Source organism: Diorhabda carinulata, chromosome 4, assembly GCF_026250575.1.
Source record: "Diorhabda carinulata isolate Delta chromosome 4, icDioCari1.1, whole genome shotgun sequence".
In the NCBI taxonomy this organism is placed as follows: domain Eukaryota; kingdom Metazoa; phylum Arthropoda; class Insecta; order Coleoptera; family Chrysomelidae; genus Diorhabda; species Diorhabda carinulata.
This window is the reverse complement of record NC_079463.1, coordinates 30644440-30672237: the sequence shown is the minus strand read 5'-3', so window position 1 is coordinate 30672237 and position 27798 is coordinate 30644440. Positions and strand designations below refer to the sequence as shown.

At 31.5% G+C, this 27798-nt stretch overlaps 2 protein-coding genes and 1 non-coding gene across 8 annotated transcripts in view; 1 reads left to right on the top strand and 2 right to left on the bottom strand.

Moving 5' to 3' along the window:
- LOC130893237 (homeodomain-interacting protein kinase 2) overlaps positions 1-3494 on the bottom strand; it is a 56508-nt gene extending 53014 nt beyond the window's left edge. Inside the window, exons 1-2 of one of the 6 annotated variants that reach the window (XM_057799163.1) lie at positions 3208-3494; positions 2037-2460 (exon numbers count right to left, since the gene is read on the bottom strand). The gene's annotated coding sequence lies outside the window, so the exon portion shown is untranslated. Of the gene's footprint in view, positions 1-2036; positions 2549-3100 lie in introns of those variants that run through there. The other 5 variants (XM_057799160.1, XM_057799164.1, XM_057799162.1 and 2 more) reach the window with 5 other exon arrangements.
- A 522-nt stretch (positions 3495-4016) lies between these two features.
- Positions 4017-24120, top strand: LOC130893236 (cilia- and flagella-associated protein 70-like). Its single transcript, XM_057799157.1, has 21 exons — positions 4017-4111; positions 4177-4272; positions 4544-4727; positions 4999-5175; positions 6033-6224; positions 6295-6533; positions 8797-8915; positions 9947-10148; positions 12558-12681; positions 12817-13055; positions 13114-13262; positions 14721-14896; positions 16031-16197; positions 16297-16461; positions 16871-17001; positions 18632-18732; positions 18785-18993; positions 20056-20196; positions 20654-20905; positions 20960-21109; positions 24004-24120. Exons 1-21 carry the CDS (start codon positions 4067-4069, stop codon positions 24082-24084), a joined length of 3339 nt encoding a protein of 1112 aa, XP_057655140.1. The 5' UTR covers positions 4017-4066; the 3' UTR covers positions 24085-24120.
- On the bottom strand, positions 22614-22685 carry Trnaa-ugc (transfer RNA alanine (anticodon UGC)). Its single transcript has one exon. It is a non-coding gene; the product is annotated as a tRNA-Ala (tRNA).
- Positions 24121-27798: the final 3678 nt, after the last annotated feature.

Here is a 27798-nt window from a genome sequence, read left to right as displayed (position 1 = left end):
GAAAAGATATTCAAAGATAATGGAAATTAAATATACAAGCAACAACAAAAAAAGAAAGCAATAGAAATAGAGATTTTGCTAGAAATTTCATGAGAGAGAATCATGATTTTTTAAGTATCTATAATCAAAATTATTGTTAAATTTTATTATATATAATGACAAAGTACAAATAGAAATTCTTTAGTAATTTTCGTTGGTTTAATTATATAAACCTCCCTTAATACTGCCCCAAATTATAGCATAAAAATTCCTTTTTCAATTCGCATTGTTTTTGATTCCCCCTATATTTATCAACATATAAAATATGTTTAAAAAGGATTATACATATCCTAGTTCCTGAAACAATTCTCAATAGATATATCTACATCACCTTGTGAAGCATAAAAAAATTTCTAATAAGGAAATATAAAACTAATATAGACAAACTTGTGAATCATTATGTCCTTGGAATTAGCCTTATAAAAGTTAAGTGCAAAGAATTAAATTAGCAGCATGGAATAGACGAAAAATTAAGTAAATTTATTATTTTTAACCATTCAAACAAATAATTTTATGGCTTCAAGAAATTGATATTGAAATCAGTACAAATAAATTTAGATGGCTTTGTTTTATTTCCTTTAATATTTACAAGCTTTTGAATGGTAGTGTACATCATCTCCTGACTAGGGAAAAATATTGCAAATCACGTTGACGAAATTTAAAGGAAAATTTCGATTCTGAATGGAAGAAGATAATTATGCAATTCATTGAGTTTATATTGTCAATAAATTCGATTTTTGACATTTGAATAGAGTTTTTTAAAAAATAATTCAGCCTTCACCTAAAAGACATATATTTTAATAAATTCTTAATGAAATTTCAAAATGTATGGTATTTTTAGAATATTTGAAGTCCTAAGACTTAGAAGAACTGTCTGTTGTTGATGGATAATTATTCTAAAATATCATGGGTGTAAATCAATCAAAAGAAATTGTAACCAACTAAGGTAAGGCAACTATAAAACAAGAATTATTGATAATAAAAACATTTCAGCAAATGACCTTTTCAATTTAAAATGAAGGAATAAATTTGTGAAATTAAATTCTTGTTGCTAGTGATAATAAAACAAGTCTTTTGTACATAATATGAATTTGCATGAATAAAATTTTATTGTCAACATACAGGTTTTCTCCTTATTATAGTTATTGGTCAATATTTTTAGATTATGTTATATTCCATTGAAACCTGTCTTTTATTGAACTAAAGCACGTGCGTCAGATCAACATATGTTGTTTAAAATCTCCATCAAATTATCCAAAACATCATTATTCTAATATACCAACGAAAAGGTCAAATTTTTTTGTTGTAAATTCAAAGTTTATTATTTTTAATTAGAATTAAACAACATTCAATGACTTACATTTAGAAAATTTGAAAAAAAAGGACGTGGGTAGTTTAGAAAAACAGTCGATAGAGAGAGAAAATTTTAGAATAAGACCTGTTGATAATATAATGTAACACTGATTTATGATATACAATTATTATAAATACTTTGATTCAATTTTTATCCAAAAACATTGATTATACGTTGATTTTCTCTTTAACCTACCCACAATATTGTGAAAATTTAATAAAAGTATGTCACACCGTTAAATAAAAACTTTTTATATTTATATATGATATATGTACATTTAAAGTTGTATCAAAACTTATATAATTGAAAAAAAAAATGTTGGTAAAAACATATTTGTTTTTATTTTTTTTTTACCTAAGTAACCTGACTCCTGACTCCTTAAAAACGTATTGCTTATTAAAACAATGATTACTATAAACGTTTTATAAATAAATATAAATTAATGGTGAAATTGAGTTCCCTTAGACTAGATATGGTAGATAAAAACAAAACTGAGTAACAGACGAGGCCACATAAATCAGGGCCTCATGTATGTATAGATTGGGAGTAGACTCCTACAAAATGTCGGCATTGCACCATATTGGTGTGTTCTTACAATGCAAACAAATACCAATTATAGAATATGAATATATATTTCTCTTACCACTCTATCCTTCTATCCTGAGCGATAAGCTCAACTTTCATAATGACATACGGACAAAGAGTGTCTTCAAAGTCCAGCCATCTTGAACGAAACTCGCAGTTTGTTTACAAATAATTTTCAAGTTCCCAAAGTTAATAAAGGCATTATTTACATTATATACACTGTACTACACACACCCCACGCACTATTTTCTTGCACTTTTACACTTTAACTATGAAATTATTCCAATTTTGACGTTTTTCTTCATGCTGAGCCACACACGTCCACTCTTAATCTATTCGTACAACGTATTCCGCGGCTCTGTACTAGTTCTCGAGACAATCACATATGTCGCTACTTCTGCGGTATCAAATAGGGGGCGAAAATCGAAAGTAGTGGCTATTACTCCAATACTTTTATAAATAGTTCTTAGAAATGCGACGCACTAAATTAGTTAATAAATATTTCTCGATTAAGGAGCAATTTATTTTTTTTTATAAGCGACATTTGTTCATTTTGATATCTTATGACTTCTGCCAAATGTAATACAAATCATAGAAACAAAAATTTAACTACTTTTGTTAATGATTGTGATAATTCAAATCAAATAAGTTATAATATAAATTATATATATATTATATTTAAATTTTTATCTAATAAAAGTCTACAGTAAATGATCATTGAAAGAAAGCCATTAATATTTGTACAAAAACAATAATTATTATTAGGACTAAATCAATATTGGTTTGCTCAGTTGATGAGTCTTTCAATTAATTTGTGACTTACTAAATAACTAATAGTGTATATAAATGTATTGAGCCTGGTGTCTGGACTGGTCTCGAATTAAATTGTCACAACTTCGGAAATATTTTCTAATTATTAATAATTAATTGGATATTTTCAATTTCAAAGATCTGGATTATATTCTAAAAACTGAGCAGTTCATTCGCATAAATATTTAAAGAACAGAATTTACATGAATTATATATTAGATCCCGGATAGAAGGTTGAGTAGACAGTACCGATAACTTGTTTATATTTTTAAAATTTCTATTTACCTAGGCGTTTTGCAAAATTAATCCTACCTTAAGCTCTCATAATGTATTTTTCACAATTAAATAGAATAATTAATGTTTTTTAAGAAATATGACTCCCATTTTATTGCAGTTTACGTAAAAAGGATTCATCTCACCGCAAGCAACAAGTGCGCTCCAACACAACTAAATTTACTTTTTCACTGTTATTTGACACGTTACAAAATAGATTTCTCGTTCTCATTTTCGACGTTATACTTCAACGGTTTTTATTTCACTGATTTACGTAATATATATCATAGTTACCAGCAAATCTTTTAGATAATCACCATAAGCTAGTCGATATAATAATTTTATATAATCCTGATTAAGGTCAGATATTTTTTTAGCAAATTATTGAATTTAATTAATTGCCCAAAAATGTGTTAGTAATATAGCAACTCATTTTATCACTGTTGACTATTAAAGAAAATATTGAATAATAAAGAATTACGCAATTGAAATGGAATCGATCAAAAAGCGGAGTTATACAACCAGTAAAGCAGTTAGGAATATTATGTGTTGCCTGCAATATGGTTTCTGTTGATGTCATTTGGAAAGTCAGAAACACTATGATTCATTCAAAAAGTTTCCCAATTTAGAATTCTATGAATAATTATTACTCCATATTAGAACGAAACTCATGACCTCGATAATAGTTACTTATCGAGATTTTGAGCGGACGTATTTAAAGTAGATACACTTTTTATAGTTGACAAAAGAAGCGAATATAATAGGTTTTAAATAATTAAAAGTGTTGTAAAATTTTTATGAAATGAATTCATACAAAATTTTTATTGTTTGGTAATTTCATTTGTGTAATGATATTACATCACATTTATTTAAATATTTTCAAGTATACTATGAAATTTATGACTGAATATTCATATAGGTATTTTTTGTTCAAATTATGCTATTCTACTTTGACATTTCTACAAAGACATTTTAATTTTAAAACTTCAAAGTTAATTACACAAAATGCCTTCCAAAAAAAGTAAAAGTGGAACAGAAGTTTCCAAAATGGTAAATTCAAATAAACTGACCGAATATATCGGTTTTGCCAAAGTTAATTTATTAAACTGTTTCAGTCCATCGCTAGACTGGTCCAAGACGAAAATATCGAACCTATACCTGAAGCTAAAATAAGAACAATTACTATTCATGTAGAAAGCTATCAAAATATAGTAAGTTTAAATGATAAAAAAATCGTTAAAAAAAGCTTAACGTATTTTTTCTTCTAAATCAAATGCTGTTTCTATTTAAACATACTATTGATTATACTGACATCAATACACGTGCGAACATATTACCATCTACCAGACAAATTATCAACTAACAACTTGTTCCGATTTGACCAGCAGCAGAACTCTGTAATATATCAATATATAGATAACCTTTATACGGAAGTGTAATGTAAAATAATATCCAAATGTAATATTTATTCCTTTTTTACAGAAGCCATTTTTTCCAATAGCCGATATACAGACAAAAATTAAATATGGAGAAGATGTTGTAGGTGTTACATCTGCGGTACCCATAACGGATGATGATTTTATTCTTGTTGACGAAAATTTCAGTTTCATAGTGGATATTAATAATACGAAAGAGCTTGATGCCCTTATAAGTTCTCCAGCTACATGTACGCAAAGAAAACAATACTCTACATCCAAAAAAAATAATTTTAAGAAAATATTCTTATACAAGGGTTGGATTTCATATTAAATGGCTACTGATTGAAATGGTAGTCATTATACAGTTTAATGAATAATAGCGTAGGCTTCGAAATTTTCAAAAATTTGATATAATTTCGTATTACGAATCTTTCCATTATTTTTTAGTTTTATCACACACATTAAATAAACTAATTGCAATAGTTTTGTTAGTATATTCATTTATTTTTGAATTTTCAGTTTTTGTTGATCAAATTCAAGGTGCAATGGACAAATCTCTTTATCCACAAATGCAACTGAATACCCAATTACATTTAATCCCGCCGATCAAATCATTTGATAGCATTGTCAGCATGTATGAAGCTATGAACAATAAAAAACTAGAAATATCAGAAAATAAGAAAGGCAAGAATAAAGGTAAAGTTCCAAAAAAATATTTTTCTCAATTTTTTTGTAACTTATAGAATATTTTAAAAAAAATTAATTAATAATGAAAACAAATATGTAATCTTAGATTATTTGTATTTCTTTTGGAATAATTCAAATAACGGCGCGTATTTAACTGTCTTAACTACTTCCCGTATTGACTAACATGACGTCATCTCTTCGAGAGAAACTAAAATTCTGAAAACGTTAATACGGAATTTTGAAATTTCCAAAATATTTGTCTTTTAGCTTTAAACGTCTTATTTATATTTCTGGTTGTATAAGTTTTTGTAAAATTTTCATTAGTTTAAATTTTGATTGAAATAATTTAAATATCGGCGCATGCAGACAATAATGGCGATTATGAGGTTATAAGCTCCGCCCATTAGTCATTAGGAGGTACATTAAGGCGGCAAGATTGGGATTCTGTAAACAATTTATTAATTTTTTCATTGTACCCTGTCTGTAGCTATGTATAAAAAACAATTGCAGTTAAATCTGATTGACCAGCGTAAAGAGGCGTGTTTATTTCACGATTTTTGAACTGTTTATACTCTAAGTACACCACGAAAAGGTTAGGTTAGGTTAGATTAGGTTGATATATACATATACTGAATAAAAATAAATTTTCCCAACTTCAAGTATCGATATCTCGAAAACGAAGCGAGATATCGAAAAATTTTATTCCTCATTTTCGACTTATTTTGGGTCGATTTACAAAATGGCATAGTCAAATCCAGGCGCCACGGAAATCGTATTCGTTCCATTATACATATAACATCACTAAATAATGAGCGTTAATATTCTTTGCAATTATTAATAAGGAATTGATGTTGATAATACCTTAGGTAGTGCTAAAGGCGCAGAGAAACCGAAAACAGACAAACCTGTTCGTAAAGAATCCAAAAAACTTATAAAAACTTCCCTATCAAAAACATCTTCTTCTTTGGAAACTAACACTGAATCAGTTGAAGTTGAAACCACATACGAATCCACTGCTTTTGGAATGTGTTGTTTGGACTTTCTACCATTGTTTTATGGTACGTAATCTCAACCTCCAGTGATTATTGACATGGAGTTTCAGTAATAAATATAATTCGCTAATTTCAGGTAATAAACAATTCACTCAAGCATTATTGATTAAACCTTTGGATCATTATTTTGACGATAGAATGTTATCATTCAAAGCCCATCCAAAAGTGTTGGTGACGGTTTCTATAGACGAAGATTTAGAATTGAGAGATCCCACTTTTTTGAATTTTACATTAGAAACTTTATTCAATACGCCGTTAGTCATGTCCGAAGACATGGATTATTGGGCTTGCGTTATGCTACCCATGCATACTGGCGTGAGTATGCTTATATCTCTTCTTCTCTATTCTTCCATAATAGGTCTAACGCCTGTTTCTTCTTCGATACCTTTCCTCTAAGCTGACCATCCACCCCTTTCGTGATCTACCTCTACTCCGTGTTTCAGTTGGATATCTCAAATATTTTGATGCCGCATGTGTTCATTTGGACCAAATATTAGATTGTTTTGTCTTTCCAGCCGTTCTGCACCTACTAGACTTGCCAAAATATAGTGCAGACCTTACTTAACACCTTTAACACGTTCTAAAACGATTAGTTCGACATATAGTACCCACACTAATGATTCAGCAGTTGTTGAATTGGGAAAATATACCAGATGAAGCCATCCAAAAGAGCTCGAGGAAGCACTATAAAAAGAAAATACAGAAACTAGATAACTAGAAAGTTGAATCATCTTAATTAAATCGATATGGCCAATTCTCGTATATCTAGAAAGATATTTTGTGGATTAAATCGAATATTTAGAGCTTGGCAAATGTGGAAAAACCCCCCGAGACAAGGTCAAAGTCGTGAAATTATAAACTAGATGATGACGTTCAAGAACGTGTTGTTGTTGCAGTCTCTGGTGTGAGTCCTCAAACGATTGGGCGAATTAAAATTTTAAGACAAAAGGTTGATACTTGTGAAACACCGATGTTTTCAATACCCAATAAAAAGAGAAACACTCGATATAACGCATGTTACAGAAGTAGAAACATAAAGAAAAGATATCCAGGGACAGGACAGGGTTTCGTTGGTGTAAAATGAAAAATAATCGTCCAATCAATCAATTCGGCATTGAGAATACAATGTTATATAGAAAGGAAAAGCATCCTATTATGTACATTCGTTTTTCTTATAACCATTTGAAAGGATGGAAAGATTAAACCAACGATAGACCAAACAAACTATTTCCAAAGGCAATTGTATTATAAGAGTTAATACTGGAATTATCACAAAAAATGTAAGAGATATGGATCAGGAGCAAATGATAACGAAGATTATGCAGATAATAATGACCCGGAAGAAGATTTAGAAGAAGATTACGTGACACACGAAGAAGTGCGTGAGGCACTGGCAAAACTGGAAAACGGAATGACCCTGACTGAGTCGTTAGCGAAAACAAAAAGGGAAAGGAAACAGATCCAGATTTACTGCTGATCAAAATCATTTTTTATTCTAATAGAATGAAAATTAAAACCATTCCATTTAATAACTTCAGTAATACATCACACAATGCTATAATAATTTTCTGCACAAGGTAGAATGTATACGTCATTGGTTGGACGGAAATGACAGAAGATGACAGTTTAGGGGGTTGGGGAGTCCCACATATCCATCAGCTCTCCTAGTGGAATCCGTTATTTGGCTTCCGCATCTCCTTAAGAAAAATGCGTAAAATACTTAATACAACTACACCAGGTTAACAAAATTATATCAGTTATCATAAACGTCTATTATTAGAGTTTGACTTGGAAACAATCAACCTAGGAAGTTATCCTTTAGACTACTGCTTCTCTCTGCGTATTTCATGCCTATTACAGACTCTCGACACTAGTCTTGGCGAGGTAACAGGAGTGTTAGCCATCCACACTCTCTATTTAGTTCATGCTGTCTTGATCTTGGACTCTACAATTCGCCCATGCGTTCCCTTGTGTAGCCTCATAGAGAGTGTGGATCGGGCATTAGGGGTCTTACCTTTTCTATCAATATGTTGCCGCATTTTTTAAGATCTTGACTCTTTTATTGAATATCTAGTTCACAGGCTCACATATAAGGGATTTCAGTGATTAATAACAGGCTGAAAGTTAATATAAGGCTTCGTTTTGACGAGAATTTATTAATATCAAGCTGATTTTTGTTGTGGGGCTCGCAAAAAATGTTTTTTTTTACATGAAAAGTGCAATGGCATACAAATTTTTTGATAAGATTTTTGAAACCTACACTCGAAAGTTGTCAAAATTTTGTTAATCTTTTTTCGATCGAATCAAGACACCATTCTGACATGTTAGAGATGGGGATCACTTGGAGGGTACCATTCATTTTGAATGCCGCAATTTTTACTCAGATTTCGATCGTATTTTCTCGATATTTATCAGCTATTACTAATTAATTCACTAATCAAATCGTCGTGTTTCGTCCCACTATCAAAATTTGGCCCATTTTTGATTGAAGTTGGGTGTATCGTTCAAAACAAAGTTGTATATTAACTTTTAGCCTGTTTTTAATCACTGAAATGTGGACTCTTGTATGTACTTTTAGAAAAAATCGCCCTTGTTATTTACGAATCCAACCATGGTTACTGTCACCAAAGGGAATATTGCGAAGCTGTGGCCTGGTACAACTAGAGTTAATGGCGATGCAAACGCCACTCTATATACGTAAGTATGGGGGAATATATTGTGCAGCTAGTGCTATAAGTTGTCGATTGTTCCCGAGAAAACAAAAGCTGAAAAAAAAAACAATAAATACATATTAATTAATATCAAATTACCAATAATAAATCTATTCTAAACAAGAAATAAATAAAATTAATTAATCTATCAATTTTTTGTTCCAATTTTAGCAGTTTTCACAGTCATTTTGCGTGCGACAAGAATAGTTTGTGCGTGCCAAATAAAACAGTTTCATTCGCGAAAAAACTTTAAAATGAGGAAATTTTCTCCACTCTAAAGCTGACATCGTGAAAACAAGTTTTCAATAGTTTTTTAATGTGATGAAAATCGCTGTTTTCGCATCTTTTGTTTAACAGAAAAATTTATTCGATGTTCTCATTCAGTTGTTTGTTGTGCTCTATGGGAGCTGGCATGTGGAATTCATCTGGAATATATCTTTCTCATACTTTCTTGCAAAATCGATTGTATTGGAGTCTGCGAAATCCTAAGAGACGCCTCTATCTGTCTGTTAATCACATGTCGATCTTCTTTAATTATTTTGTGCACAACATCGGATGTATCTCGAAATGACAATCGATTTTGGCCGACCTTCTTGACATTAATTATTGACAGACGTACGACGGAAGCGATTCTATGCATTGTTGTTGAATAAGGCCTTCTATAAAATAAAATAAAAACATCCAAAGTGAACCTTCATGGGTGATTTCCTTTTTTGCACAAACTACCCTCTTCTAAACAACTTAGTCAATTTCGAAATTGTCGTTGGTTTTGCCGAATATTAAAGCAACTTGAAAGATGTTACAAATAATATCGCTGCAGTTGCCGAATCAACAACATCTTCTGGTGTGCAGTTTGAACTTTCTTCACTATTACTTTCCATCACTAATAATAATACTACACTCTTTTTAATTAGACACAAAACGGATTTTCTTGAACGAATATCAAGAAATAAATGATAATGATTTAAAAAAAAAAAAACGTGAATATTATAACGGACTAACTATTTATGCTTTCAGCACTCCGCTTTCTAACAAAGACATAATTTGTAAATTTGAATCGAATTTCGAAAGCCATATAGAAACGGAAAGTCCCCGATTGCAATTTGCTATGATAAAGAGACATTTAATGTTAAAAGATGCCGTCACTCAATTAGTTAATCATATAAGAGTATACAGAAAAATTGTCTTGGAATTCTATGTTAGCACCAAAGAGAAAATTGTGAGTAATTTATATTTATCGCTAAGCTCCCGTACTATAATTTCTGGAGGCTGGTGTTTATAGTATGAGTGCTTTTTAGCATTTTATTCACGTAAGAATGTTTGAACGGAAAATAGTAGCCGTGGAATGTACATACGATTCTACTATGGCATTTACTTATTTTTGTATTAGTTGAGCAAGGAAATTCACCGAAAAAAATATATATAAATATTATTGCCCACTGATATAGACCGTTAAGCTTTTGAGATAATCTCTACATCGAAAAGAAAAAAGAATTCATACACTTTTGTACAATATCTTGGAATTTTGCAGGAACTCGACAATCAACAAACTTTTGATCGTGCAATAAAAAATTTTTAGATTTGCTCAAGTTTTTCGAAACTCTAACTGTATTCTTCATTTATAATCACGATATTAGAAAGCTTAGACCCGGAGCTTGGAATAATATTCATGAAAAACTCATATTAAAGATTATTTACCACTATTCTGGAGAATTCCGAAAAATTTGTACGAGTTAAGGAAATAGGGATTTGTTGAAATATTTTTTTTTGCTTTCGGCAATTTAGAACCGTGTATTTGGGCTTGATTTGTTAGAAACATATCGGACAATGATTACTTGTAAATATACCTTGATTAGGATTTTAATTAAATTCAAAAAGGCACCTATAACAGGTTAATTGAAACCAATAAAAAACTATATGTTAATCGAAGCTAACATTTGGTGGACGGTGCTTATTCATAGTTTTTGTAGCGACTAGTTTAGGTTTGTTACCTATTTATATTATGTTTTTTGAGACCTGGTTCCATTAAAATTCCTTATACAAATTGTGGCACAATGGAAATGTTACGAGTAGAAGACAGGCTTTTGCAAATAATTCATCTACTGGTTTATATCCACCAACACGAAAAGGGACCCAGACTGATGATAATACAGATCGGCAGTTCAAACGGTTTTGTTGAAGGTGGACATGAATGTTGATGTTTTTAAAGACTGGTTCGAACAAATGATCTTTTTCATCAGTACTGTATACTAGTAATGGATAATGCAAGTTAACACTCGACAATTTTGGTGAAAATTCCCAAAACCAAGTGGTGAAAAACGAGAAATTCAAAATTGCAGAACATCGTGGAATGTAGTCGGTTAGATCTTCACCATGTCATTGCGGACTAGACCCGATTGAACGGATATGGATACAGATAAAGGGGGAAGTTTTACGAAAAAATAATTTTTTTTGGAATGAATGATGTTAAACAGTTGTTTTTGGACGCAGTAAATAATGTGAGGCCTGAAAACGTGGAGGCCAATGAGATGATCGTGCTACTAATTGTCAATATTGATTGCGACAGTCTTTTGATTTTGATTCCGATTTATAAGAAGTAAATTTACTTACTTATCTAATCACTTATTTACTTACAAACTCACTCAGAAGCAAAATTCAAGCAGCTGAAATGAAGTAGTTACGCAGAGTCAAACGTGTATTCAGAAAACAGAAACAGAAATATGAAACAAAACGATTAAGAGAAGACTGGAATGTCGTATCTGTGATTAAAACAATTGATAAACAACGGCTTAGATAGTTTTGAAACCTTTGTAGAATGGAGAACAGTATGGAAGAGAGAAAAAGAGGACGCCCAAGAAAATCGTGTGAAATCACAATTGCCGCAAATAAAATGCAAAAATTTTTACAAGAATAAAAGGATACACACAAAAGGTACACACAAACAAATATCTGGGTTTACCGTTGGAATTTTGAAAATTCTCGACGTTTCGAATCCTACTTTTGAAACCATTCCCAAAAGAGGGGTGAGGGTAAGGTTATACGTTCATTGGTAAGAAGTGATCCGATTCCAATGCCTCAATCTGCCTACTTCTTGTAATTTCCCACCGAGGAAATGAAAAGCTGAACCAAAAAATATAAAATGATCAAAATAAATTCAAACTTCGAGGAAACCGTGGACACTAACACGATCACTGTTCGTTAGTTCGTTAGTTTATGATGAATTGAGGTTTCTAGGAAACAAACAACGTGAGTTGAGTATATATAAAACGATTCTTGAGCAGCAGAGGAGTCAATGAATAATTTGATACCGTAGTGAACTCATCGGGATAGTGACACGTAAACTAAACTGTGTATTTAAATAAATTAGTGCAAGTGTTAGTGAATAGTAAGTGTATACATTTATTACATGAGTAATAATTGTTCTTACTCGTTTTGTAACAAGAAAAAGTTTAAATAAATAAGAAGAACATTACAGAATCTATTCTCACTTGAAGTTTACTCATGAATTTTACTAGTTTACGTATTCTTTAGAGTCCTGGTAAGAAATTAAATTGCCGGCAATGAACCCTCACATATGTGGTACAATATAAACAATTTTTTTCTTAAATATTACGGTATAATTTTTCAGAAAAATACTTCATTGGGTATATATGCTAAACCTCTTGATTTCGGTGCCAAAAAAACTGGTAAAGTTGGACAATTTTTACATTTGATGGCCGTATTAGATGTAGCTGCGCTGCTATATCCTGGTGGTGAGAAATTTTACGTTTAGCAACCTACCAGCTTCGAATAAATATAAAGATGTCTTGAATCACGCTTCTACTTTATCCACAATCAATTTCTTCTTTTTACAATATTCGTGCGAATGAATTTTACTGAATTTTCAGTAAAACGGATACGAGTTGCTGCTCCACTAACAACATTTTCCGTTGACGAAGCTACCAAATACGGTGGATTGGAAGATTCATTTTTCGTTCCGATCCCAAAAAAGGAATCAAAGGAAAAAAACGGCAAAGAAACTAGAGAAAGAGAAGGAAAAGACAATCTATCAAAGAAAGATAACAAATCTAACAAGAGTTCTAAATCATCTAAAATGAAACTATCGAAAGGACAAGATATGGCAGAAGTTTGTTCATCTTTAATCCCTAATCTTTTTCGTATTACAAATATTGTACGTATTTCAGAAACTTCCTTCTAAGCCAATTCCACCACCAGAACCAGAACCCAGCGTTCCTATTTATAACGAAGATGGAAAACCTTGTTTTGTTATAGTCACCATAGAACTATCCAGTCCGTTAGTACTTACGCGGAAAATTGAAGATTTAAGAGAAGAGTGAGTACTATGATTGTTATATAACAAAATTTCAGAACGAACCAAAATTCCTAAGCTCTACAAACAAAAACTCATTCAATGCTACCTCATTTTCGTCAACTGTTTCTGGCAGAGCCATCTTCAGATCTGATTGTGAAATAAAAAAGACTTTACCTGAGTGAAGAAAGTTGAAAATGTGTCGCTGTTCATTCAAATATTGACATGAGAATTGATTTTTTTATCCATAATTGGGTGTCCTTTCTCATACTACTCAAATCTGTATTTACCTGGTCTTTCCATCTTGTTTCAAATCTTTTCCTTGCTTGGTCTACAACTATTCTGCACATATTCTGTAGATTAGTGCATACAATCCCACCCTGTGTGATTTTATGATTTTTTCATTATTTCTTTTAACAATTTTATCACAATTCTCATTTCTCTGTTTTCTGTTTTAACTGGACCGTGAATAGTACACCAAATTTGAAAAATAAGTGGTGCAATTGTTGATAATTTCTTCATCATCATCGTCGACTTCGTTTTACCAAAACCATTTATAATATTGTAGAAATGTGAACAATCTGAAAAAGTTTAGTTCGGATCTTCAGTTTCATGATAATCTGAAGTTTAAACTATCCCCAGACCGCCGGTAACGTTTAAACGTGAAAAAGTCAATATCTGTAGTTCAAACTGACGTTTGAGCTTTGAAATTCACTAGTAAAATTAGCCTTTAGAAGACACCAACTACTTCATACTCTGCTTTGTATACAAACATTGTGCGTGAGAAATTCCGTCCTTCCAAGCATACACCACCGGATAAATCCTCGGATGGATGAGAAGAAGTACATTCCACCCCTCCTTGTAGTCCTTCTACAGGTCCTCATCCTCGTTCGCGTCACAGCTTCGCGCGTAGACTCCTTCCTCTACCTTGAGCTCTTTGGGAGATTCTGGGAGGCTTTGTTATAATCCTTTCTGGTGTACTTGATGAGCTCCATTAATTCCTGGTTAGAATGTGTTGCCAACTACTCTGTCCCGTCGTTCAAGATGTCCAATCATTTTTGCGGTCCTGTTTCTCAGTATAGTTCATCGCTTCTTGTTGTCAACAGATATTTAATGCTTGTCTCAACGTTATGTTTTGTTGGGCTTGTAGTTTCCTTTTGGATTTGCATGTGTAACTGAGTAGAAATCTCAGTTTTGTTTCATCAAACAATGTAAAATGCAGGCTTTTAACGCGACGGACAGCTAAAATGGGGTCCACACTAAACTTCCTTTTCGCACGACGCCTTCTTTTCTTAATTAGTAACATCTCTTGATTCGTTGGGGCCATATTGACGACCGGCAAAAAATTAAAATAAAATAGCAGTCCGGGATGCTAGCATCCCAACACATATTCGACTCAAAGTGTCGATGCTAGCATCCGGGATGCTAGCATCCTTGTATAATGGTAGCTTAAGTGTATACAGATAGAATCGGTTCTTATAGATTGTCGATGTTATTGAAAGAAAAAGAAGAAAATAAATTTCTCAACAAAAAATGTTTCCTGTCCCCGTGTATGACGTTCGATTATTATAAAGAAGTGTTAGGGTCCATGATAACAGATTTAAATCAGAAATTTATTGTTTTTTTGGAGGAGAATCCGCCACCATCTACCGAAAAAGGTATTTCCATTTTTTTTTTAGACAAAATTCATTCATTTTATTGATTATATAATATAATAAACTTGTATAGTTATATTCTTAAAATGCATATAAAAATTAGGCACAGGCATAGTGAATTATATTTATTATTGTGTCTAGAAACTTTTTTATCGCCTATATAACGTTATGGAAAAACATTTTTAAGTATATAACGTGATAAATTGGTTGAAAATATCCATTTAACGATGTTAAGTTAAAGAAAAAATTTGTTTATATTGATTATCAAAGATAGGCAACACGATATACTTCATTGTATTACTGGTTTCACTTTTAATTTAATTTAAATTAATTTTTGGAGAGAATTAATTAATCTCTGTCTATAAAATATCATGAAATTTACTGCATTCCGATATCACCAACTATTTGATTAATTTCAAGACATTTAAATTTTATATCAAAAACATGTACAAGTATTGAATTCAGATTGACTTCCTATCTACGTTCGTTTGACGTGCAAATCGCGTGATCTTATTGGTCAGCTGCAATCATGTTATTGGTTTTGTACAGGAGTGGTTTTGTGACAGATTGTATTGTGACGAGAATCACCTTATAAAATGAGATATTTAATAATTAAATAATGATTGCTTGCAAGAAAAGATTCATAAAGAGATAAATACGTAGTTAATAATATGTGCGGTAGATGATGATATCAACACAATTTTAATGTAATCGTAAGAAAATAATTAATAGACTATCAGATTGCATTATATTTTCAATCACATTTGAATGGTTTTTCACCAAACATAATGTTACTGAGTTTATTCAAAAAGGAAATTGTCATGATTTTATGTGAAAATCCATGTAAATGTGATTAATACCAATAAAAAACAGTTAAAATCAGAAGTAATTAATTTTGAAATTGAAATAAATTTGTTGATACTTAAGTTATTCCAATTATTTAAAAACAATTAATCTCTAGGTTCAATTATAGAAATTTGACGTGTTATTATGTATCGTTGAATGAGTAATTGATGTGATTACTCATGTATAGACGAAATAGACCAATGAAATTATATTTTTATAAACTATTTTGTGTGCAATATCCCATTAAACAACTTGTGGTTTGAATAGGAAAAATTAATTATTGGTTTTCAGAAACTTTTACTGACATCACCAAGAGATTCCTAAATTTTCTCAAAGTTGAGGGTATCTATGAATCTTATGTGAGTTCTATTACTCAAGCTACCAGTTTATTGGTGAGCAAAAAGTTTCAAAAGGACGATTTTCAAAATAGCAGAGAATTTCAGAAGTTCGTTGGCGAGGTATATTTCAAAAATTATGTACTTTGTTTCTCTTTGTAGAAAAACATATGAAAATTCGATTTTTATTGTTTGGAAAATATTAATATGGCAAATTTTTAGGTATTTGTTTTTTTAATATCTAGAATGAATCAAATCATTAATACCATGATGTGCCATGGCATGGAACCTACTACGGCATTGGAGAAAACAGATAAATTTTTCTTTTTTGCTAAAGAAGCTTTGGATGTAGATAAACCTAAATTGGCCGAAAGATATTTATTAGAGGTAATTACCATACCTTATAAATATAAAAATATACGAATGTAGTCAAAAAAAATAATAACACAGTGAAAAATATATTGTGTTGCTTTGAAATTTGATATTTTCCTATTTGACCCATCATTACCTAGGCGTCATTACTTGTAGCTTCTCAAGGTATAATAATGAACATATCAAATGTAAATTTAAATTTGAAGTAACGGATCTGTATAGTGATAAAAGCTTTATATTGTTTAGAAGAACTTGTACATGAACATACAGTTTACTATATCTAAAAACCTTTTTGAATTTTATTAATTTTTTGTTTATATAGATTTCTATAATATACTAAGCCTTAGCTATAATTTGATAGGTGTCGCCACAATAACTTTTTGAGACTCAATGAAAAAACTTTCCTATTTTTTAATTTTTGTAGAGAATTTGTAACGATGCAAACAATGCAGATTGTTGGTTAGATTATGGTGTATATCTTTTAGAACAAAGAGAAGACGATAAAGCATACGAGTGTATGAAAGAAGCGCTGTTGAAACAGGAACATAAATATAGGTAAATAATAGAAGTACAACTGCAGAAATTAAAAAATCCAATTGATATTGGTTTTTGGATAACGCATCAAAGTTTTCAAATACAAGTAGCATGTGTATCATCCGATTTTTAATTTTCTCCTTTGGTTTTGTTATCTTTAAAATACTAATCAGATTTATCCTTGTCAATATTATATTTTTTGTAGATTAAGTATGAACGATTTAATGAGATATTCGCTATCTACATTTTCGTATGATTAACAGAACTATAAATGATTACAGAAATCTGTTGATGACGCTATGTAGCTTTTCGTTTAGCTTAAAGATGTCGCTAGTTGTCGCGTTCTAAACTTTTGAATATTGTAATCAATTACATTAGTTTGTTAGGTTCGACCTTTCTACATTTTTTTTATTTTGATTTAATAATACTAGAAACAATCCAATGAATGTTTTCAAAATATACGCCAATATACGCTTTGTCTATATTCCTCAATAAATTGAAGATACATAGAAGATTGCAGGAATCTGTAATTGCAGTTTCGTTTATTAACTTTGAGCTGAACTATTCGTTCATAGATGTGGATACAATTGCATCATTCATTATATTCATTGTAGATTAAATATGGACAATTTGCTAAAATTTTCACATTCTACATTTTTATATCATTAATAGAACCATAGGTGAATACAGAAATCTGTGTAAGATTACGTTTTTATTATTAATTGTGAATGTTGTCAGTGTATAGATGCTGCTAGTTGAAGTGTTTTAAACTTATTATAGTAATCAATCATATTAGTTTTTTGAATTTCAATACACTTTTTTTACCTTTTTTGTAAATTTTTGCCTGGTAATTCTCAAAAAAAAAACGTTTTCAAAATTCAATTTATAGTGGATTAAACATGGACGAATTTACAGAAATCCTTCTTTAACTGAGCTATTAGTTGATACATGTAATTAATGTTAACTTTCCGAATTATGTGTGAGTGCTATCAGTTTCTAGATGTCGCTAGTCATAGTGCTTCAACTTTTGAATATAGTAATCATTTATATTAGTTTCGTCGGTTCGAATATATACTTACTCTTTCACCTTTTCTATTTATTTTCGATTATACTTGAAACAATTTAATGAACGTTTTCGGAATTTGCTTTACATTGGAGTAAAAATGGACGATCTGCTAGTTGCTAGAATAATAATAGATTAAAGGATTCTGTTATTGAGTTTTTGTGACATTTTGTTTATACTTGTTTATACGTAAACAAATTGGTTCATAGGTGTCACTAGTACCCACTTATATATGTTATAGTTGAATAATGTCTCTTTTTTGTTCTAACTATATTGAGAAATATCGATTTTAATAAAAAGATTGACTTTGAACGTTCAGCGTTCTATTTCCTAGTGTTCAATTGAAATTTGAAAGATTACAGGAATCTGCAATTAAGGTTTCATTATACTCAGTTCTTATTGGTACTTACGTTGGGCTAATCGTTAATAGGTGTCACTAGTGTTAACCTATCCGTAATATACTTGAATCAAAATGTTAATCAGGATTTAATTTATTTGAAACCAAGCGGAGCGTTTAAATTGTAATTAACTTTTTAGAAAAGTTAAAAATGTTCCAATATTGATTTCATTAAAAAGTTTAAATTACAGCTTGTTGGTACTTGGAGTATTGTTATGTAACAAAGGACAAAAAGAAGATGCCGAGACTTGCTTTTTGAATTTAATGATTGATAATTCAACTTGGAGTGAAGGTTTGTTGATATCAAAGGACAGTAGAAGTTGGTTAATATAATTAAATTTCAGGATGGGCAATTTTTTATTTGTTTTATCAGAAAATTGATAGTTATGAGGGAATGGATAAAACTATTGAAATGGCGAATAAATATAGTGATCTGAAACCGCCAACTGATTATATTGACGAATTCGATGAGTTGGTATGGACTAGTACTATTTGTCCTAAGACTGTATTTTTTCGCGCAGCCATACTTTTATTGAAATTAAGACTTTACGAGGTTTGTATTATCATTGTCTTAATTTGTTTACAGGGCGTGATAATTACGTTATTGTAGAAATTATTCGAGGACATTACCAAACTCTTTAATGCTACACCCCGTATATTTGTCACATTTACCTTCTTCCTGTAATACTCCTTAGTACGATACGTAAATTCACTCAGTTATAAAGGGCATTTGAAAATTCAAGACCATTTCATTTCACTGCATAATTCATGTTTTTGAATTTTGTATAAGAGGGGAAAAATAAAGTTCGTTTTCAATAAGACACCCGGTATATCACGCAATAAGAAAATAATTTATTCGTTATAGTCGGTTTAACTTCGTCATGATACTGCCTCGCCAGATTCAACTGTAGTCGCTAGGCGTTAAATCGGTAATATATGGAGTGCGATCCAATTTTCCCAACTCAAAATAAGCGATAAGGTTTTTTGTTCGATTCGAAAAATACACGGAGATGATGAGTTACCATTTCTGGCATCCATTACTTCAGACAACAGTAAAATTCGATTCAACTTTGCTGAATCCAAGTATAGACTGAATGTTGTTGTAGTTCCTCATCTTGAATGTTTGCGCGACCATCTTTGAAGAGACTAAATTATTCCGCAACATTCCATCATTCATAGAAAAGCTGATGAAGGCGTTTTATTCAAATATAACACACGTTTTCGTTATATTCTTATCTACGTATCTAATTTTTCAGAACAAAACTCTTGTTATAAACACAAATCTTATTTTATTTCATGTTTATCGAGAGCAAATCATTGATAGTTTCATAAATTGCGACCAATAATGCATCTAAAATCAATCCTTATATCAATAGCAGCAAAACCACTGTTGATCAGTGTTATTTTCACCATTTTCACCATAAATATCTCCATAGTCGGTCTAGTATTACTAAGTCTATAAACATCACTGATTTGGCATCTTATGTTTTGAAGCCTTCAGTAAATCAGTACGTAATTCGTAGTCGGCAGGATTCTCAATAGATGGAGTTATTTCAAAATTACGTAAATAGATGTAGACACTATCGAGTTGAATACAGTTGAATAAATTTTTTAGTGGTGCGAATTAGCTTTAGCTCAAGAGATATATTCAAATCCAGGTATCGTGAATTATTTATTAGCAGCTATCTGTTATTATAAGAAATTGTATCGCCATGCCATAGATCATATCGAAGAAACATTGAAATATTATGGTTCCGTAAGTATGTTATACACAATATTGTTATCATTGCATCAAACAGAAAGAAATTCACATTGAACAGTTAGTAAAACTGTTACACTGCTAAATATTGTTCATTAGATGCCTGAGTCACAAAAGTAGAAGACTCAAAAGTAGCTTCATCTTTTATGTGTAGTTATTGTTTTTTAGAATGAATTCTTAATAAATAATCGTTCATTCTAAGAACGAATGACCGAAACTAAAAAACAGCCCGTTTTGTACGGACATTGACACCCAACTGCTTTTTCTAGAAATAACTACAACATTTTCTACCCAATAATAGATAGAGCCACTTACCATCTCTTATAGTTTTCATTACATCAAGTTATGACGGACGCCGTCAGATGACGCGCGGTTCTGTACACGTCACACTATTAAACGCTCAAAACCAGTTGAATAATCGGAATAATTGAAGGATGTATCGCTCTGTTTTTAGAATTACGCTGTTTCGAGTCTTGCAGGTCATTGTTTGATGGCGTTAGATAGAAAAGTCGAAGCGAAAGAGCAATATTATCACGCATTAGAATCATTTGATCGCCCCGATCACTTGCATTTGACGAGTATCAATCTTGCGAGGGTATTGGCGGAATTGGAGGAGGATCAAGAAGCAAGGAAATTCATTTTACTGGCGTGTAAATATAAACCTACACCATATACGTGGTATCTAGCCGGCGTCTTGTATTATCAAGTACATATTTGTTTAAATGAATTTTTGGTTTTATAATATGTAATTATTTTACAGGAAAATGATTTATTGAGCGCCGAAGAATGTTTTTCCGAAGGAAATCTCATGGATAACAGATTCGCTGAAATATGGGGGTATTTGGCATTGCTTAATTTCAAATTTGACAGACGAAACGAAGCCGAACTTTGTTTGGATCAAGCCATAAAAGTAATAATCTATTTTAACTATATTAGTGATGATTTTGTCGAATTTTATAATATGAATCGATAAGCTCCTCAAAATAGCCGAAATCACCTCTTAATTGTCGAAAAATCTTTCACCACCGAGGCATTTTTTCAAGTCTGGGAATAGAAAATAAACCGAGGGAGATAAATCTGGCGAATGGTGTGCATGAGGTAGCAGTTCAGATTTTAATTCATTAATTTTGGCCATTGCAATAACGGATTTGTGAGCTGGTGTATTATCTTGATGAAACAGCAAATTTTCTTTAGCCAAATGCGGCCGTTTTTGCTTTATTTCTTCGCAATAATACTCGCCGTTTATAGTTTTTCCTTTTTCAAAATAGTAGATGAAAATTTTCCCTCACACATCCCAAAAAACCGACGCCATAACCTTGTCTGCAGATGGAACGGTCTTTGTCTTCTTTGGAGCCGGTTTTCTTCAGTCCATTGTTTTTATTATTTTTTTGTTTTGGGTGTAAAGTAATGGTTCCACATGGAGTACACATGTTTACTTCATACCTTTTGCCAGATAAAGTATTTATCAGCTTTATTTGTAACATTTTTCTTGTTTTGATCGCGTTTTTATGCTTCTTGAATTTAATTTTTGAAATAGTTATTTATGTAACAGTGTGTAAAGTAGCCTTTTTTCGACGAATTTGAATGTTGCAATCACACGAGTCGAAATAGGCCTTTACACTCGAATTGCATACAATATTTTTTCCACTAGCGAAAGTTTAATATTTCCTTAGAAATATATATATGGATTCCCCATAAAATAAATTATGAATTTATCAATATTTTGAATATTTTATTCAAGATTAGAACAAATTAACAAAACAAAAAACGAATTTAATTATTAACAATACTAATATTATTTGTGGAGTAAGGTTATTAAATTTTTCTCTCTCCTCTCCTCTTCAACATGAATAAATGCCATCTAAAAACAATTATTGGTAGAAAAGTAGAAAAATAAAAATCATATTAAGTGCGACTTGAACCTGGGACCTCGCGCATGTGGGCCTTGTACTCTAGCCACTACGCTACGGAGACTTTAATTATAATTCTTTTTACGCACTATTGGTTAAACTATGTTTCTTTACTCACTAGTGCGTAAAGTGAATTTATACGAACGAAAATGTACGCGCGGTAGTAAAAAAATTATATTTTTTGGTTGGCAAAGGAATTGAAAAAAATGTTTATTTCAATATCTTTTTGGTGTACTGAGGAAAATGAAAGTAAAATCACAGAAAAACTATATTATACAGATCATTTGTGTTAAAATTACGGATTATTACCCATTGGGCGCAATACGTATCTGGATTTTCGCGTATAGTGTCCATTAATCAAAACAAGTCACCAATTTCTGAAATTTTGTATCTGGACACCCTGTATATATGATGCGATGCATTTTATATCGTTTCCTCTATCATCAAATAAGACAAAGATATAAAAAAAATATTTGTAGATATTACTAGAAAGTTGAAAAAAATTGGAGATGCCGGGGATCGAACCCGGGGCCTTTCACATGCAAAGCGAACGCTCTACCACTGAGCTACATCCCCATATACATAATTTATAATGTTTGTTTATGTTAAGTATCTTTAAACTAAGTCCATATAGAAACCGAAAATGAAATAAAAGAAAAAAAATAAGTTCTGTTAAGAAGTTGTCGAATAACGTTCATACTGGAAGGCAAAATAACGTAAATTAACACGTTTGCGATTAAGCCGTATGAGGTAACATAAATCCTCATGGCTTAAAAATTTTTTTGTTTACATTTAACCATAATGCAATGCTTCAAATGTACCATAAGTTTTTCACCGATTTTTTTTTCAATTTTTTAATTTTTAAAATACTTGTCGAAGGGAGTTCGACGGCCGTCTTTAGGAAGTGACATTAGTTTCTGTACCTGAAATAAATCACGGATAATATTTGGAATATCCTTCATTATTTTTACCTTTATTATATTAATAATTCTTAAACCTTCCTTAGGTTTTTAAAAATTTTGGAAATCTGCAGCATCAGGAGTGATTCCTCATGTTTTTTGAGTCGAGAAATTGATTAAATTGAAGTCGATTTCTCGAAAAAAGTCGGTTGTGTGTCTGTATAAAAATTCTTCAGAGAAATAAAAGAAAAATTGGGCGACTGGTGGCAAAGGTTCAAAGTAGAACTGTTTGAATAGGAAAAGGGAAAGTCTAGGGTTGTTTTCAGTTGGCTAAACTCACACGAAATGAATTGAAACAAAACCAAATGGTATCGAAGAATATTTGAAACCATAATACGTTTGTGGTTAAAAACAAAACTGCTTCGTGAATGTAACCTCAAAAAAATTTTGATTAGGTTAAGCTCATGTCTTATTTTTCATTATTTATCATCTGGTTTTAATCTTATTTTCTCTTATCTAAAATTAGAAATTCACAAAAATACAAAAAATATAGACTATTAAATTAAACACATAGAATTAGTACTGTTAGATAGAGGATTAACAATTGTTGATAACTACATTACAAAATTTTAGAACCACATGTTGTTTCTTACGGTCCTTGTATACGGAAGGCTTTGTGTTAATGTTTGATAATGCATATCTCCATGCTGCTAGGATAGTACACCAGCATCTTTAAGAGGTAACTATTGTAATTTTGGACTGTCCTGCACGCGACCCATACTTAAACCCTATTGAGCTTGTGTGGGGCAATATTTACACGAAAAGGCGAGATCCAGAAATTTGATACCAGCCGACCTTCAACAACAAGTAGCCCACGGCGTTGTCTTAATTTGATTAGAGTTCGGGAAGGCAATAAACGTTACTAAAATAATTATTTCAAACTGTATTTTTCTCTTTTTGAGTTAAATGAGTTAAATTTATTATTTGTTTTTCAGAATAATTTATCAGACGACGACATCATACGACTTATTGACTCGCAAATGTCCTGCAGAACGAGCATGAGTAAATTATTTTAGTTGTATTAAAATGTAATAAAATTGACGCATTACAAAGTTGAATTATTAGTAAAATTGTATGCGGCTTCGTTTTCGAGATATCGATACTTGAAGTTGGAAAAATTTATTTTTATTTAATGTTTGTATATATCAACCTAACCTAACCTAACTTAACCTAACCTAACCTAACTTAACCTAACATAACCTAACCTAATCTAACCTTCTTGTGGTGCAATTTGAGTATAAAAAGTTAAAAAATCGTGAATTTTTTACAGCCAAAATTGTCTAAAGAAAAATTTTCTTCGCGTGAAGATTATTTTAGTTTTATTTTATTATTTTTTTTTCTTATGGGGGGCTTCTCCACAGCCACAGGCCGTGAGAAATGGGTGAGTTTGGAAAGGGGAGATTGGGGGCAGATAAATTCGGAGCGGGTAGATTTGGAACTATTTTTTACAGTTATTTTTCTTATTCGCTTAAGAGAAATGATGCAAAATAATTGCTGGAGAACTTTTTCATGATAATTGTGAAATACTACAGTAGCTGGGCTTTTCAATTATAAAACAAACGAAAATAAATAACTTTTTAAAGCATTTAAAGAACGTACTTTTTGCTCGAAAGAGCATAATTTTACATTAAATTACTAATGAAATCTTCAAATATCATTAAATATTTTTTTTATTTTATAAACAATGAAAAACAACCGACAATTCTGTTATAAAAATTAGGATAAATAATATAAAAATTAAATAAAAAATTTTCTGTTCATTGAATTACAAGATTCATATTGAATTAGAAGTGATGAAATATTCATTTGAAACGAAGTATTGAACACCATTTGTTCAATGAAGCGAATTTTGAACTAACCTTTGATTATAACGTATCGATATCTCGAAAACGAAGCGAGATATCAAAAAATTTAATTCCTCATTTTCGATTTATTTTGGCTTAATTAAGCCAAATCCGCTGCGCCACGGAAATCGTACTCTCCCCAAAAGAATTATCCAATAATGAGGCGGAGAGATTTACCTAAAAAAAAAAGGAAATTAAGACTCCTCGTTAATAAAATTGGAAGGAACTCACAAAACGACTTATGAGGATAGCCACCTCATCGTTTTAACACAGCTGCTGAAACACTGCCCGGTGCCCTTTGGGTCTTTGGGAACTATATGACGAATAACTAAGTTTATCAGCTTGTACAACTTGTTCAACTATTCACTTCTAAGACCCTTTTATACGTTTTTCTATCCCATCATTGACATCGTTGAATCTGTAAAATTCTTAGTGCTTGTTGTGGACAATTCCCTGAAAGTGGAGTTACATATTGCCCCCTTATCTAAAAAATTTAGTTCCTCCTGCTTTGCTCTGAGATCAGTTTCCAAAGAAATGAATTTATTCACTTCGTTAACAGTTTATTATGCCCTTATTGAGTCGCATATTTCCCTTCTGGGGTACGTGTGGTGCGAATCAATTTGAGCGAATCTTAAAACTACAAAAGCGTATCGGTGTTAGTGTCCATTACTGGAGAAGACGCCGCCGAACCATCATTTTTTAATTTGTAATAAGCTTTACTGTTTGAAATACAATATACCGGTTCAATTTTTGTTAACACTTTTGTTCAGTGTACCTCGAATTGTTGGAATTAAAAAATAAATGGAAGTAAGGAAAGTAAATTAGTATTTTACCTCAAAAAACTGCGTCTAGAATTGATCGTTTGTCTAAAATATGTATCTTATTCAGACAAAGTTTCTTGAAGTTTGAGTCCTAACAGGCTAAACGCCGCCATCGACTTTCTAAAATGGTAAAATTTTGTGCCGTCATTCGACAGATGAGTTAAAAGTGTAGAATATTGCTTACGAAACCTTTCGCGATTTAAATATCAAATCCAAACTGGCGAGAATGGCGGATGTATCGTGCAGAAGGTGGAACTCCGAAACGTGTTTGTGGTCACCCGTTTTGATTTCGCACCAATCCCGGACTGATCCGTTCTTTGGAGCAAAATCGGACCGGAAATGGATCGGAGTGTGACCCCACCTTAAAGGAATGAGCACAAGCTTCCGCTACAGTCGCCAGTCTTGATTCAAACAATATTGTCTTGCGCTCAATGTTTAAAACATTTGGTAAATGCGATGTAGCCAAGATTGCGCTGTGTTTGGAAGAAGGAGATGAAGAAGATGAAGAAAATCACAGAACTTCAGTGGAGGATAGCAGAACACTCAGATTTTGAGTAAATTCCGGTTGGAAAACAAAATATTTAGAAGGAGAGTACCCACACCCTTATCTCACTAGATAAGAAAATATTTTCACAATAATTTCAGAATGCCGCATTGACAAAAACATTGTGTCTCATGATAAGGATGTTGTCATGAAGATTATACAACTCGTGACGGAAGATTAGGCAGCTAGGGATTTTAATTACGAAATGAAAATTTTTCGATTTTCCAATTTTACAAAGTGGATTAGGTACTAAATTCCAGGTAATACTCCTAATGAATACGTCACGAATTGTATTAAGTGCTCGAACTACGTTTTCGTTTACCTGAAATATCCCCGACCCGAGTTGGCGCAATCGTAACGAGCTCGGAAGCATCGAGTAACATCATCGGAGGTCAGATGGGAGCTGGTTCTAAGACGTACTGGAAATATGTGAACCACTTGAACCCTAAGTTGAATTTACTCTTCAACACTCGGCTGACTCTAAGATCTGAGTCTCCAAGTCAATTTTCGTGTATGTAGGCTCATTGGCAAACCGATTTCGACAAAAAGGAATCGATATCACTTTGGTAATCCTTGTTTTAGGACATCGTCGCAATGCGCTTTGGTTTTGTGACAAAAGGAAAACGCAACTGATTTTTTTTCTACTACAATTATTTTTACCCCAGAAGGAAATTAGGTATTGACAATACGCACACGTGCATCTACTGCCTACACCCTATCTTCCCGTATAAAAAAATAATTAGCGGTTTTAGCTACTATACATTACAATCAAATATCGAAGGCACGCGATCGGGGTCCTGCACCCCATTTCTATCAAATAATTGTAATAACTGTTTTTATATCAATTAAAGGTAAATAATATAAAGGAGGTTGTGCCACCCCCGCAGAACGGGTTTATTTCATATATTATAAGCAAAGAAAAATTCAATTTTGTATTTTAATGGTTAACTGGACAAGAAACAGCTGCGCAATTCAGACTTTTGATTAAAATAATGCATCTGGAGAGAATGTTTTTCAATTGAATTTATTTTTATTACGAGGTATATAATGAAAAACCGTTTATTTGTTGATGATGAGAGTTAGTTCGGAATATATATTGAAAACAGTAAACTTTTGTGTTTTATTGCCACAATCCCACAATAACAGGTCATAAACTAATCGGAAAAGAATTCGTTTCAATCCTTGACAATTTTGTAGCAATTCAACGTCGTCAGTAATTAACTAACTATAGAAATATTTAACTTTAGTGTTATAATCTAACGTAACATTCAATGTCATTCATAACGACTTAACTTATCTTAAAATTTGATCTATTTCAATTCATAAAAACAATTTAATAGCAACAAACATCAACAAACTTTTTATTTATGTCAATAAAGTAAAAAAAGTGTCCAACTATGTATGATAAATAACAGTTCAAATCCTTTCAGATTGGCGCTGATGTAGACAAAGGTTATAGTATGAATATAGAAATTTTCTGAATTGTAGCCAAGCTAAAAAATTTAATATTTTAGTTCATTA

Excerpts from the sequence above, each read along its gene's own strand:
- LOC130893236 (XM_057799157.1), top strand. The coding sequence starts at position 4,067 with ATGCCTTCCAAAAAAAGTAAAAGTGGAACAGAAGTTTCCAAAATG. Across the intron at positions 6,534-8,796 it reads TGCTACCCATGCATACTGGC|AAAAAATCGCCCTTGTTATT; the intron begins GTGAGTATGCTT and ends ATGTACTTTTAG. Across the intron at positions 18,994-20,055 it reads TGAAATTAAGACTTTACGAG|TGGTGCGAATTAGCTTTAGC; the intron begins GTTTGTATTATC and ends TAAATTTTTTAG.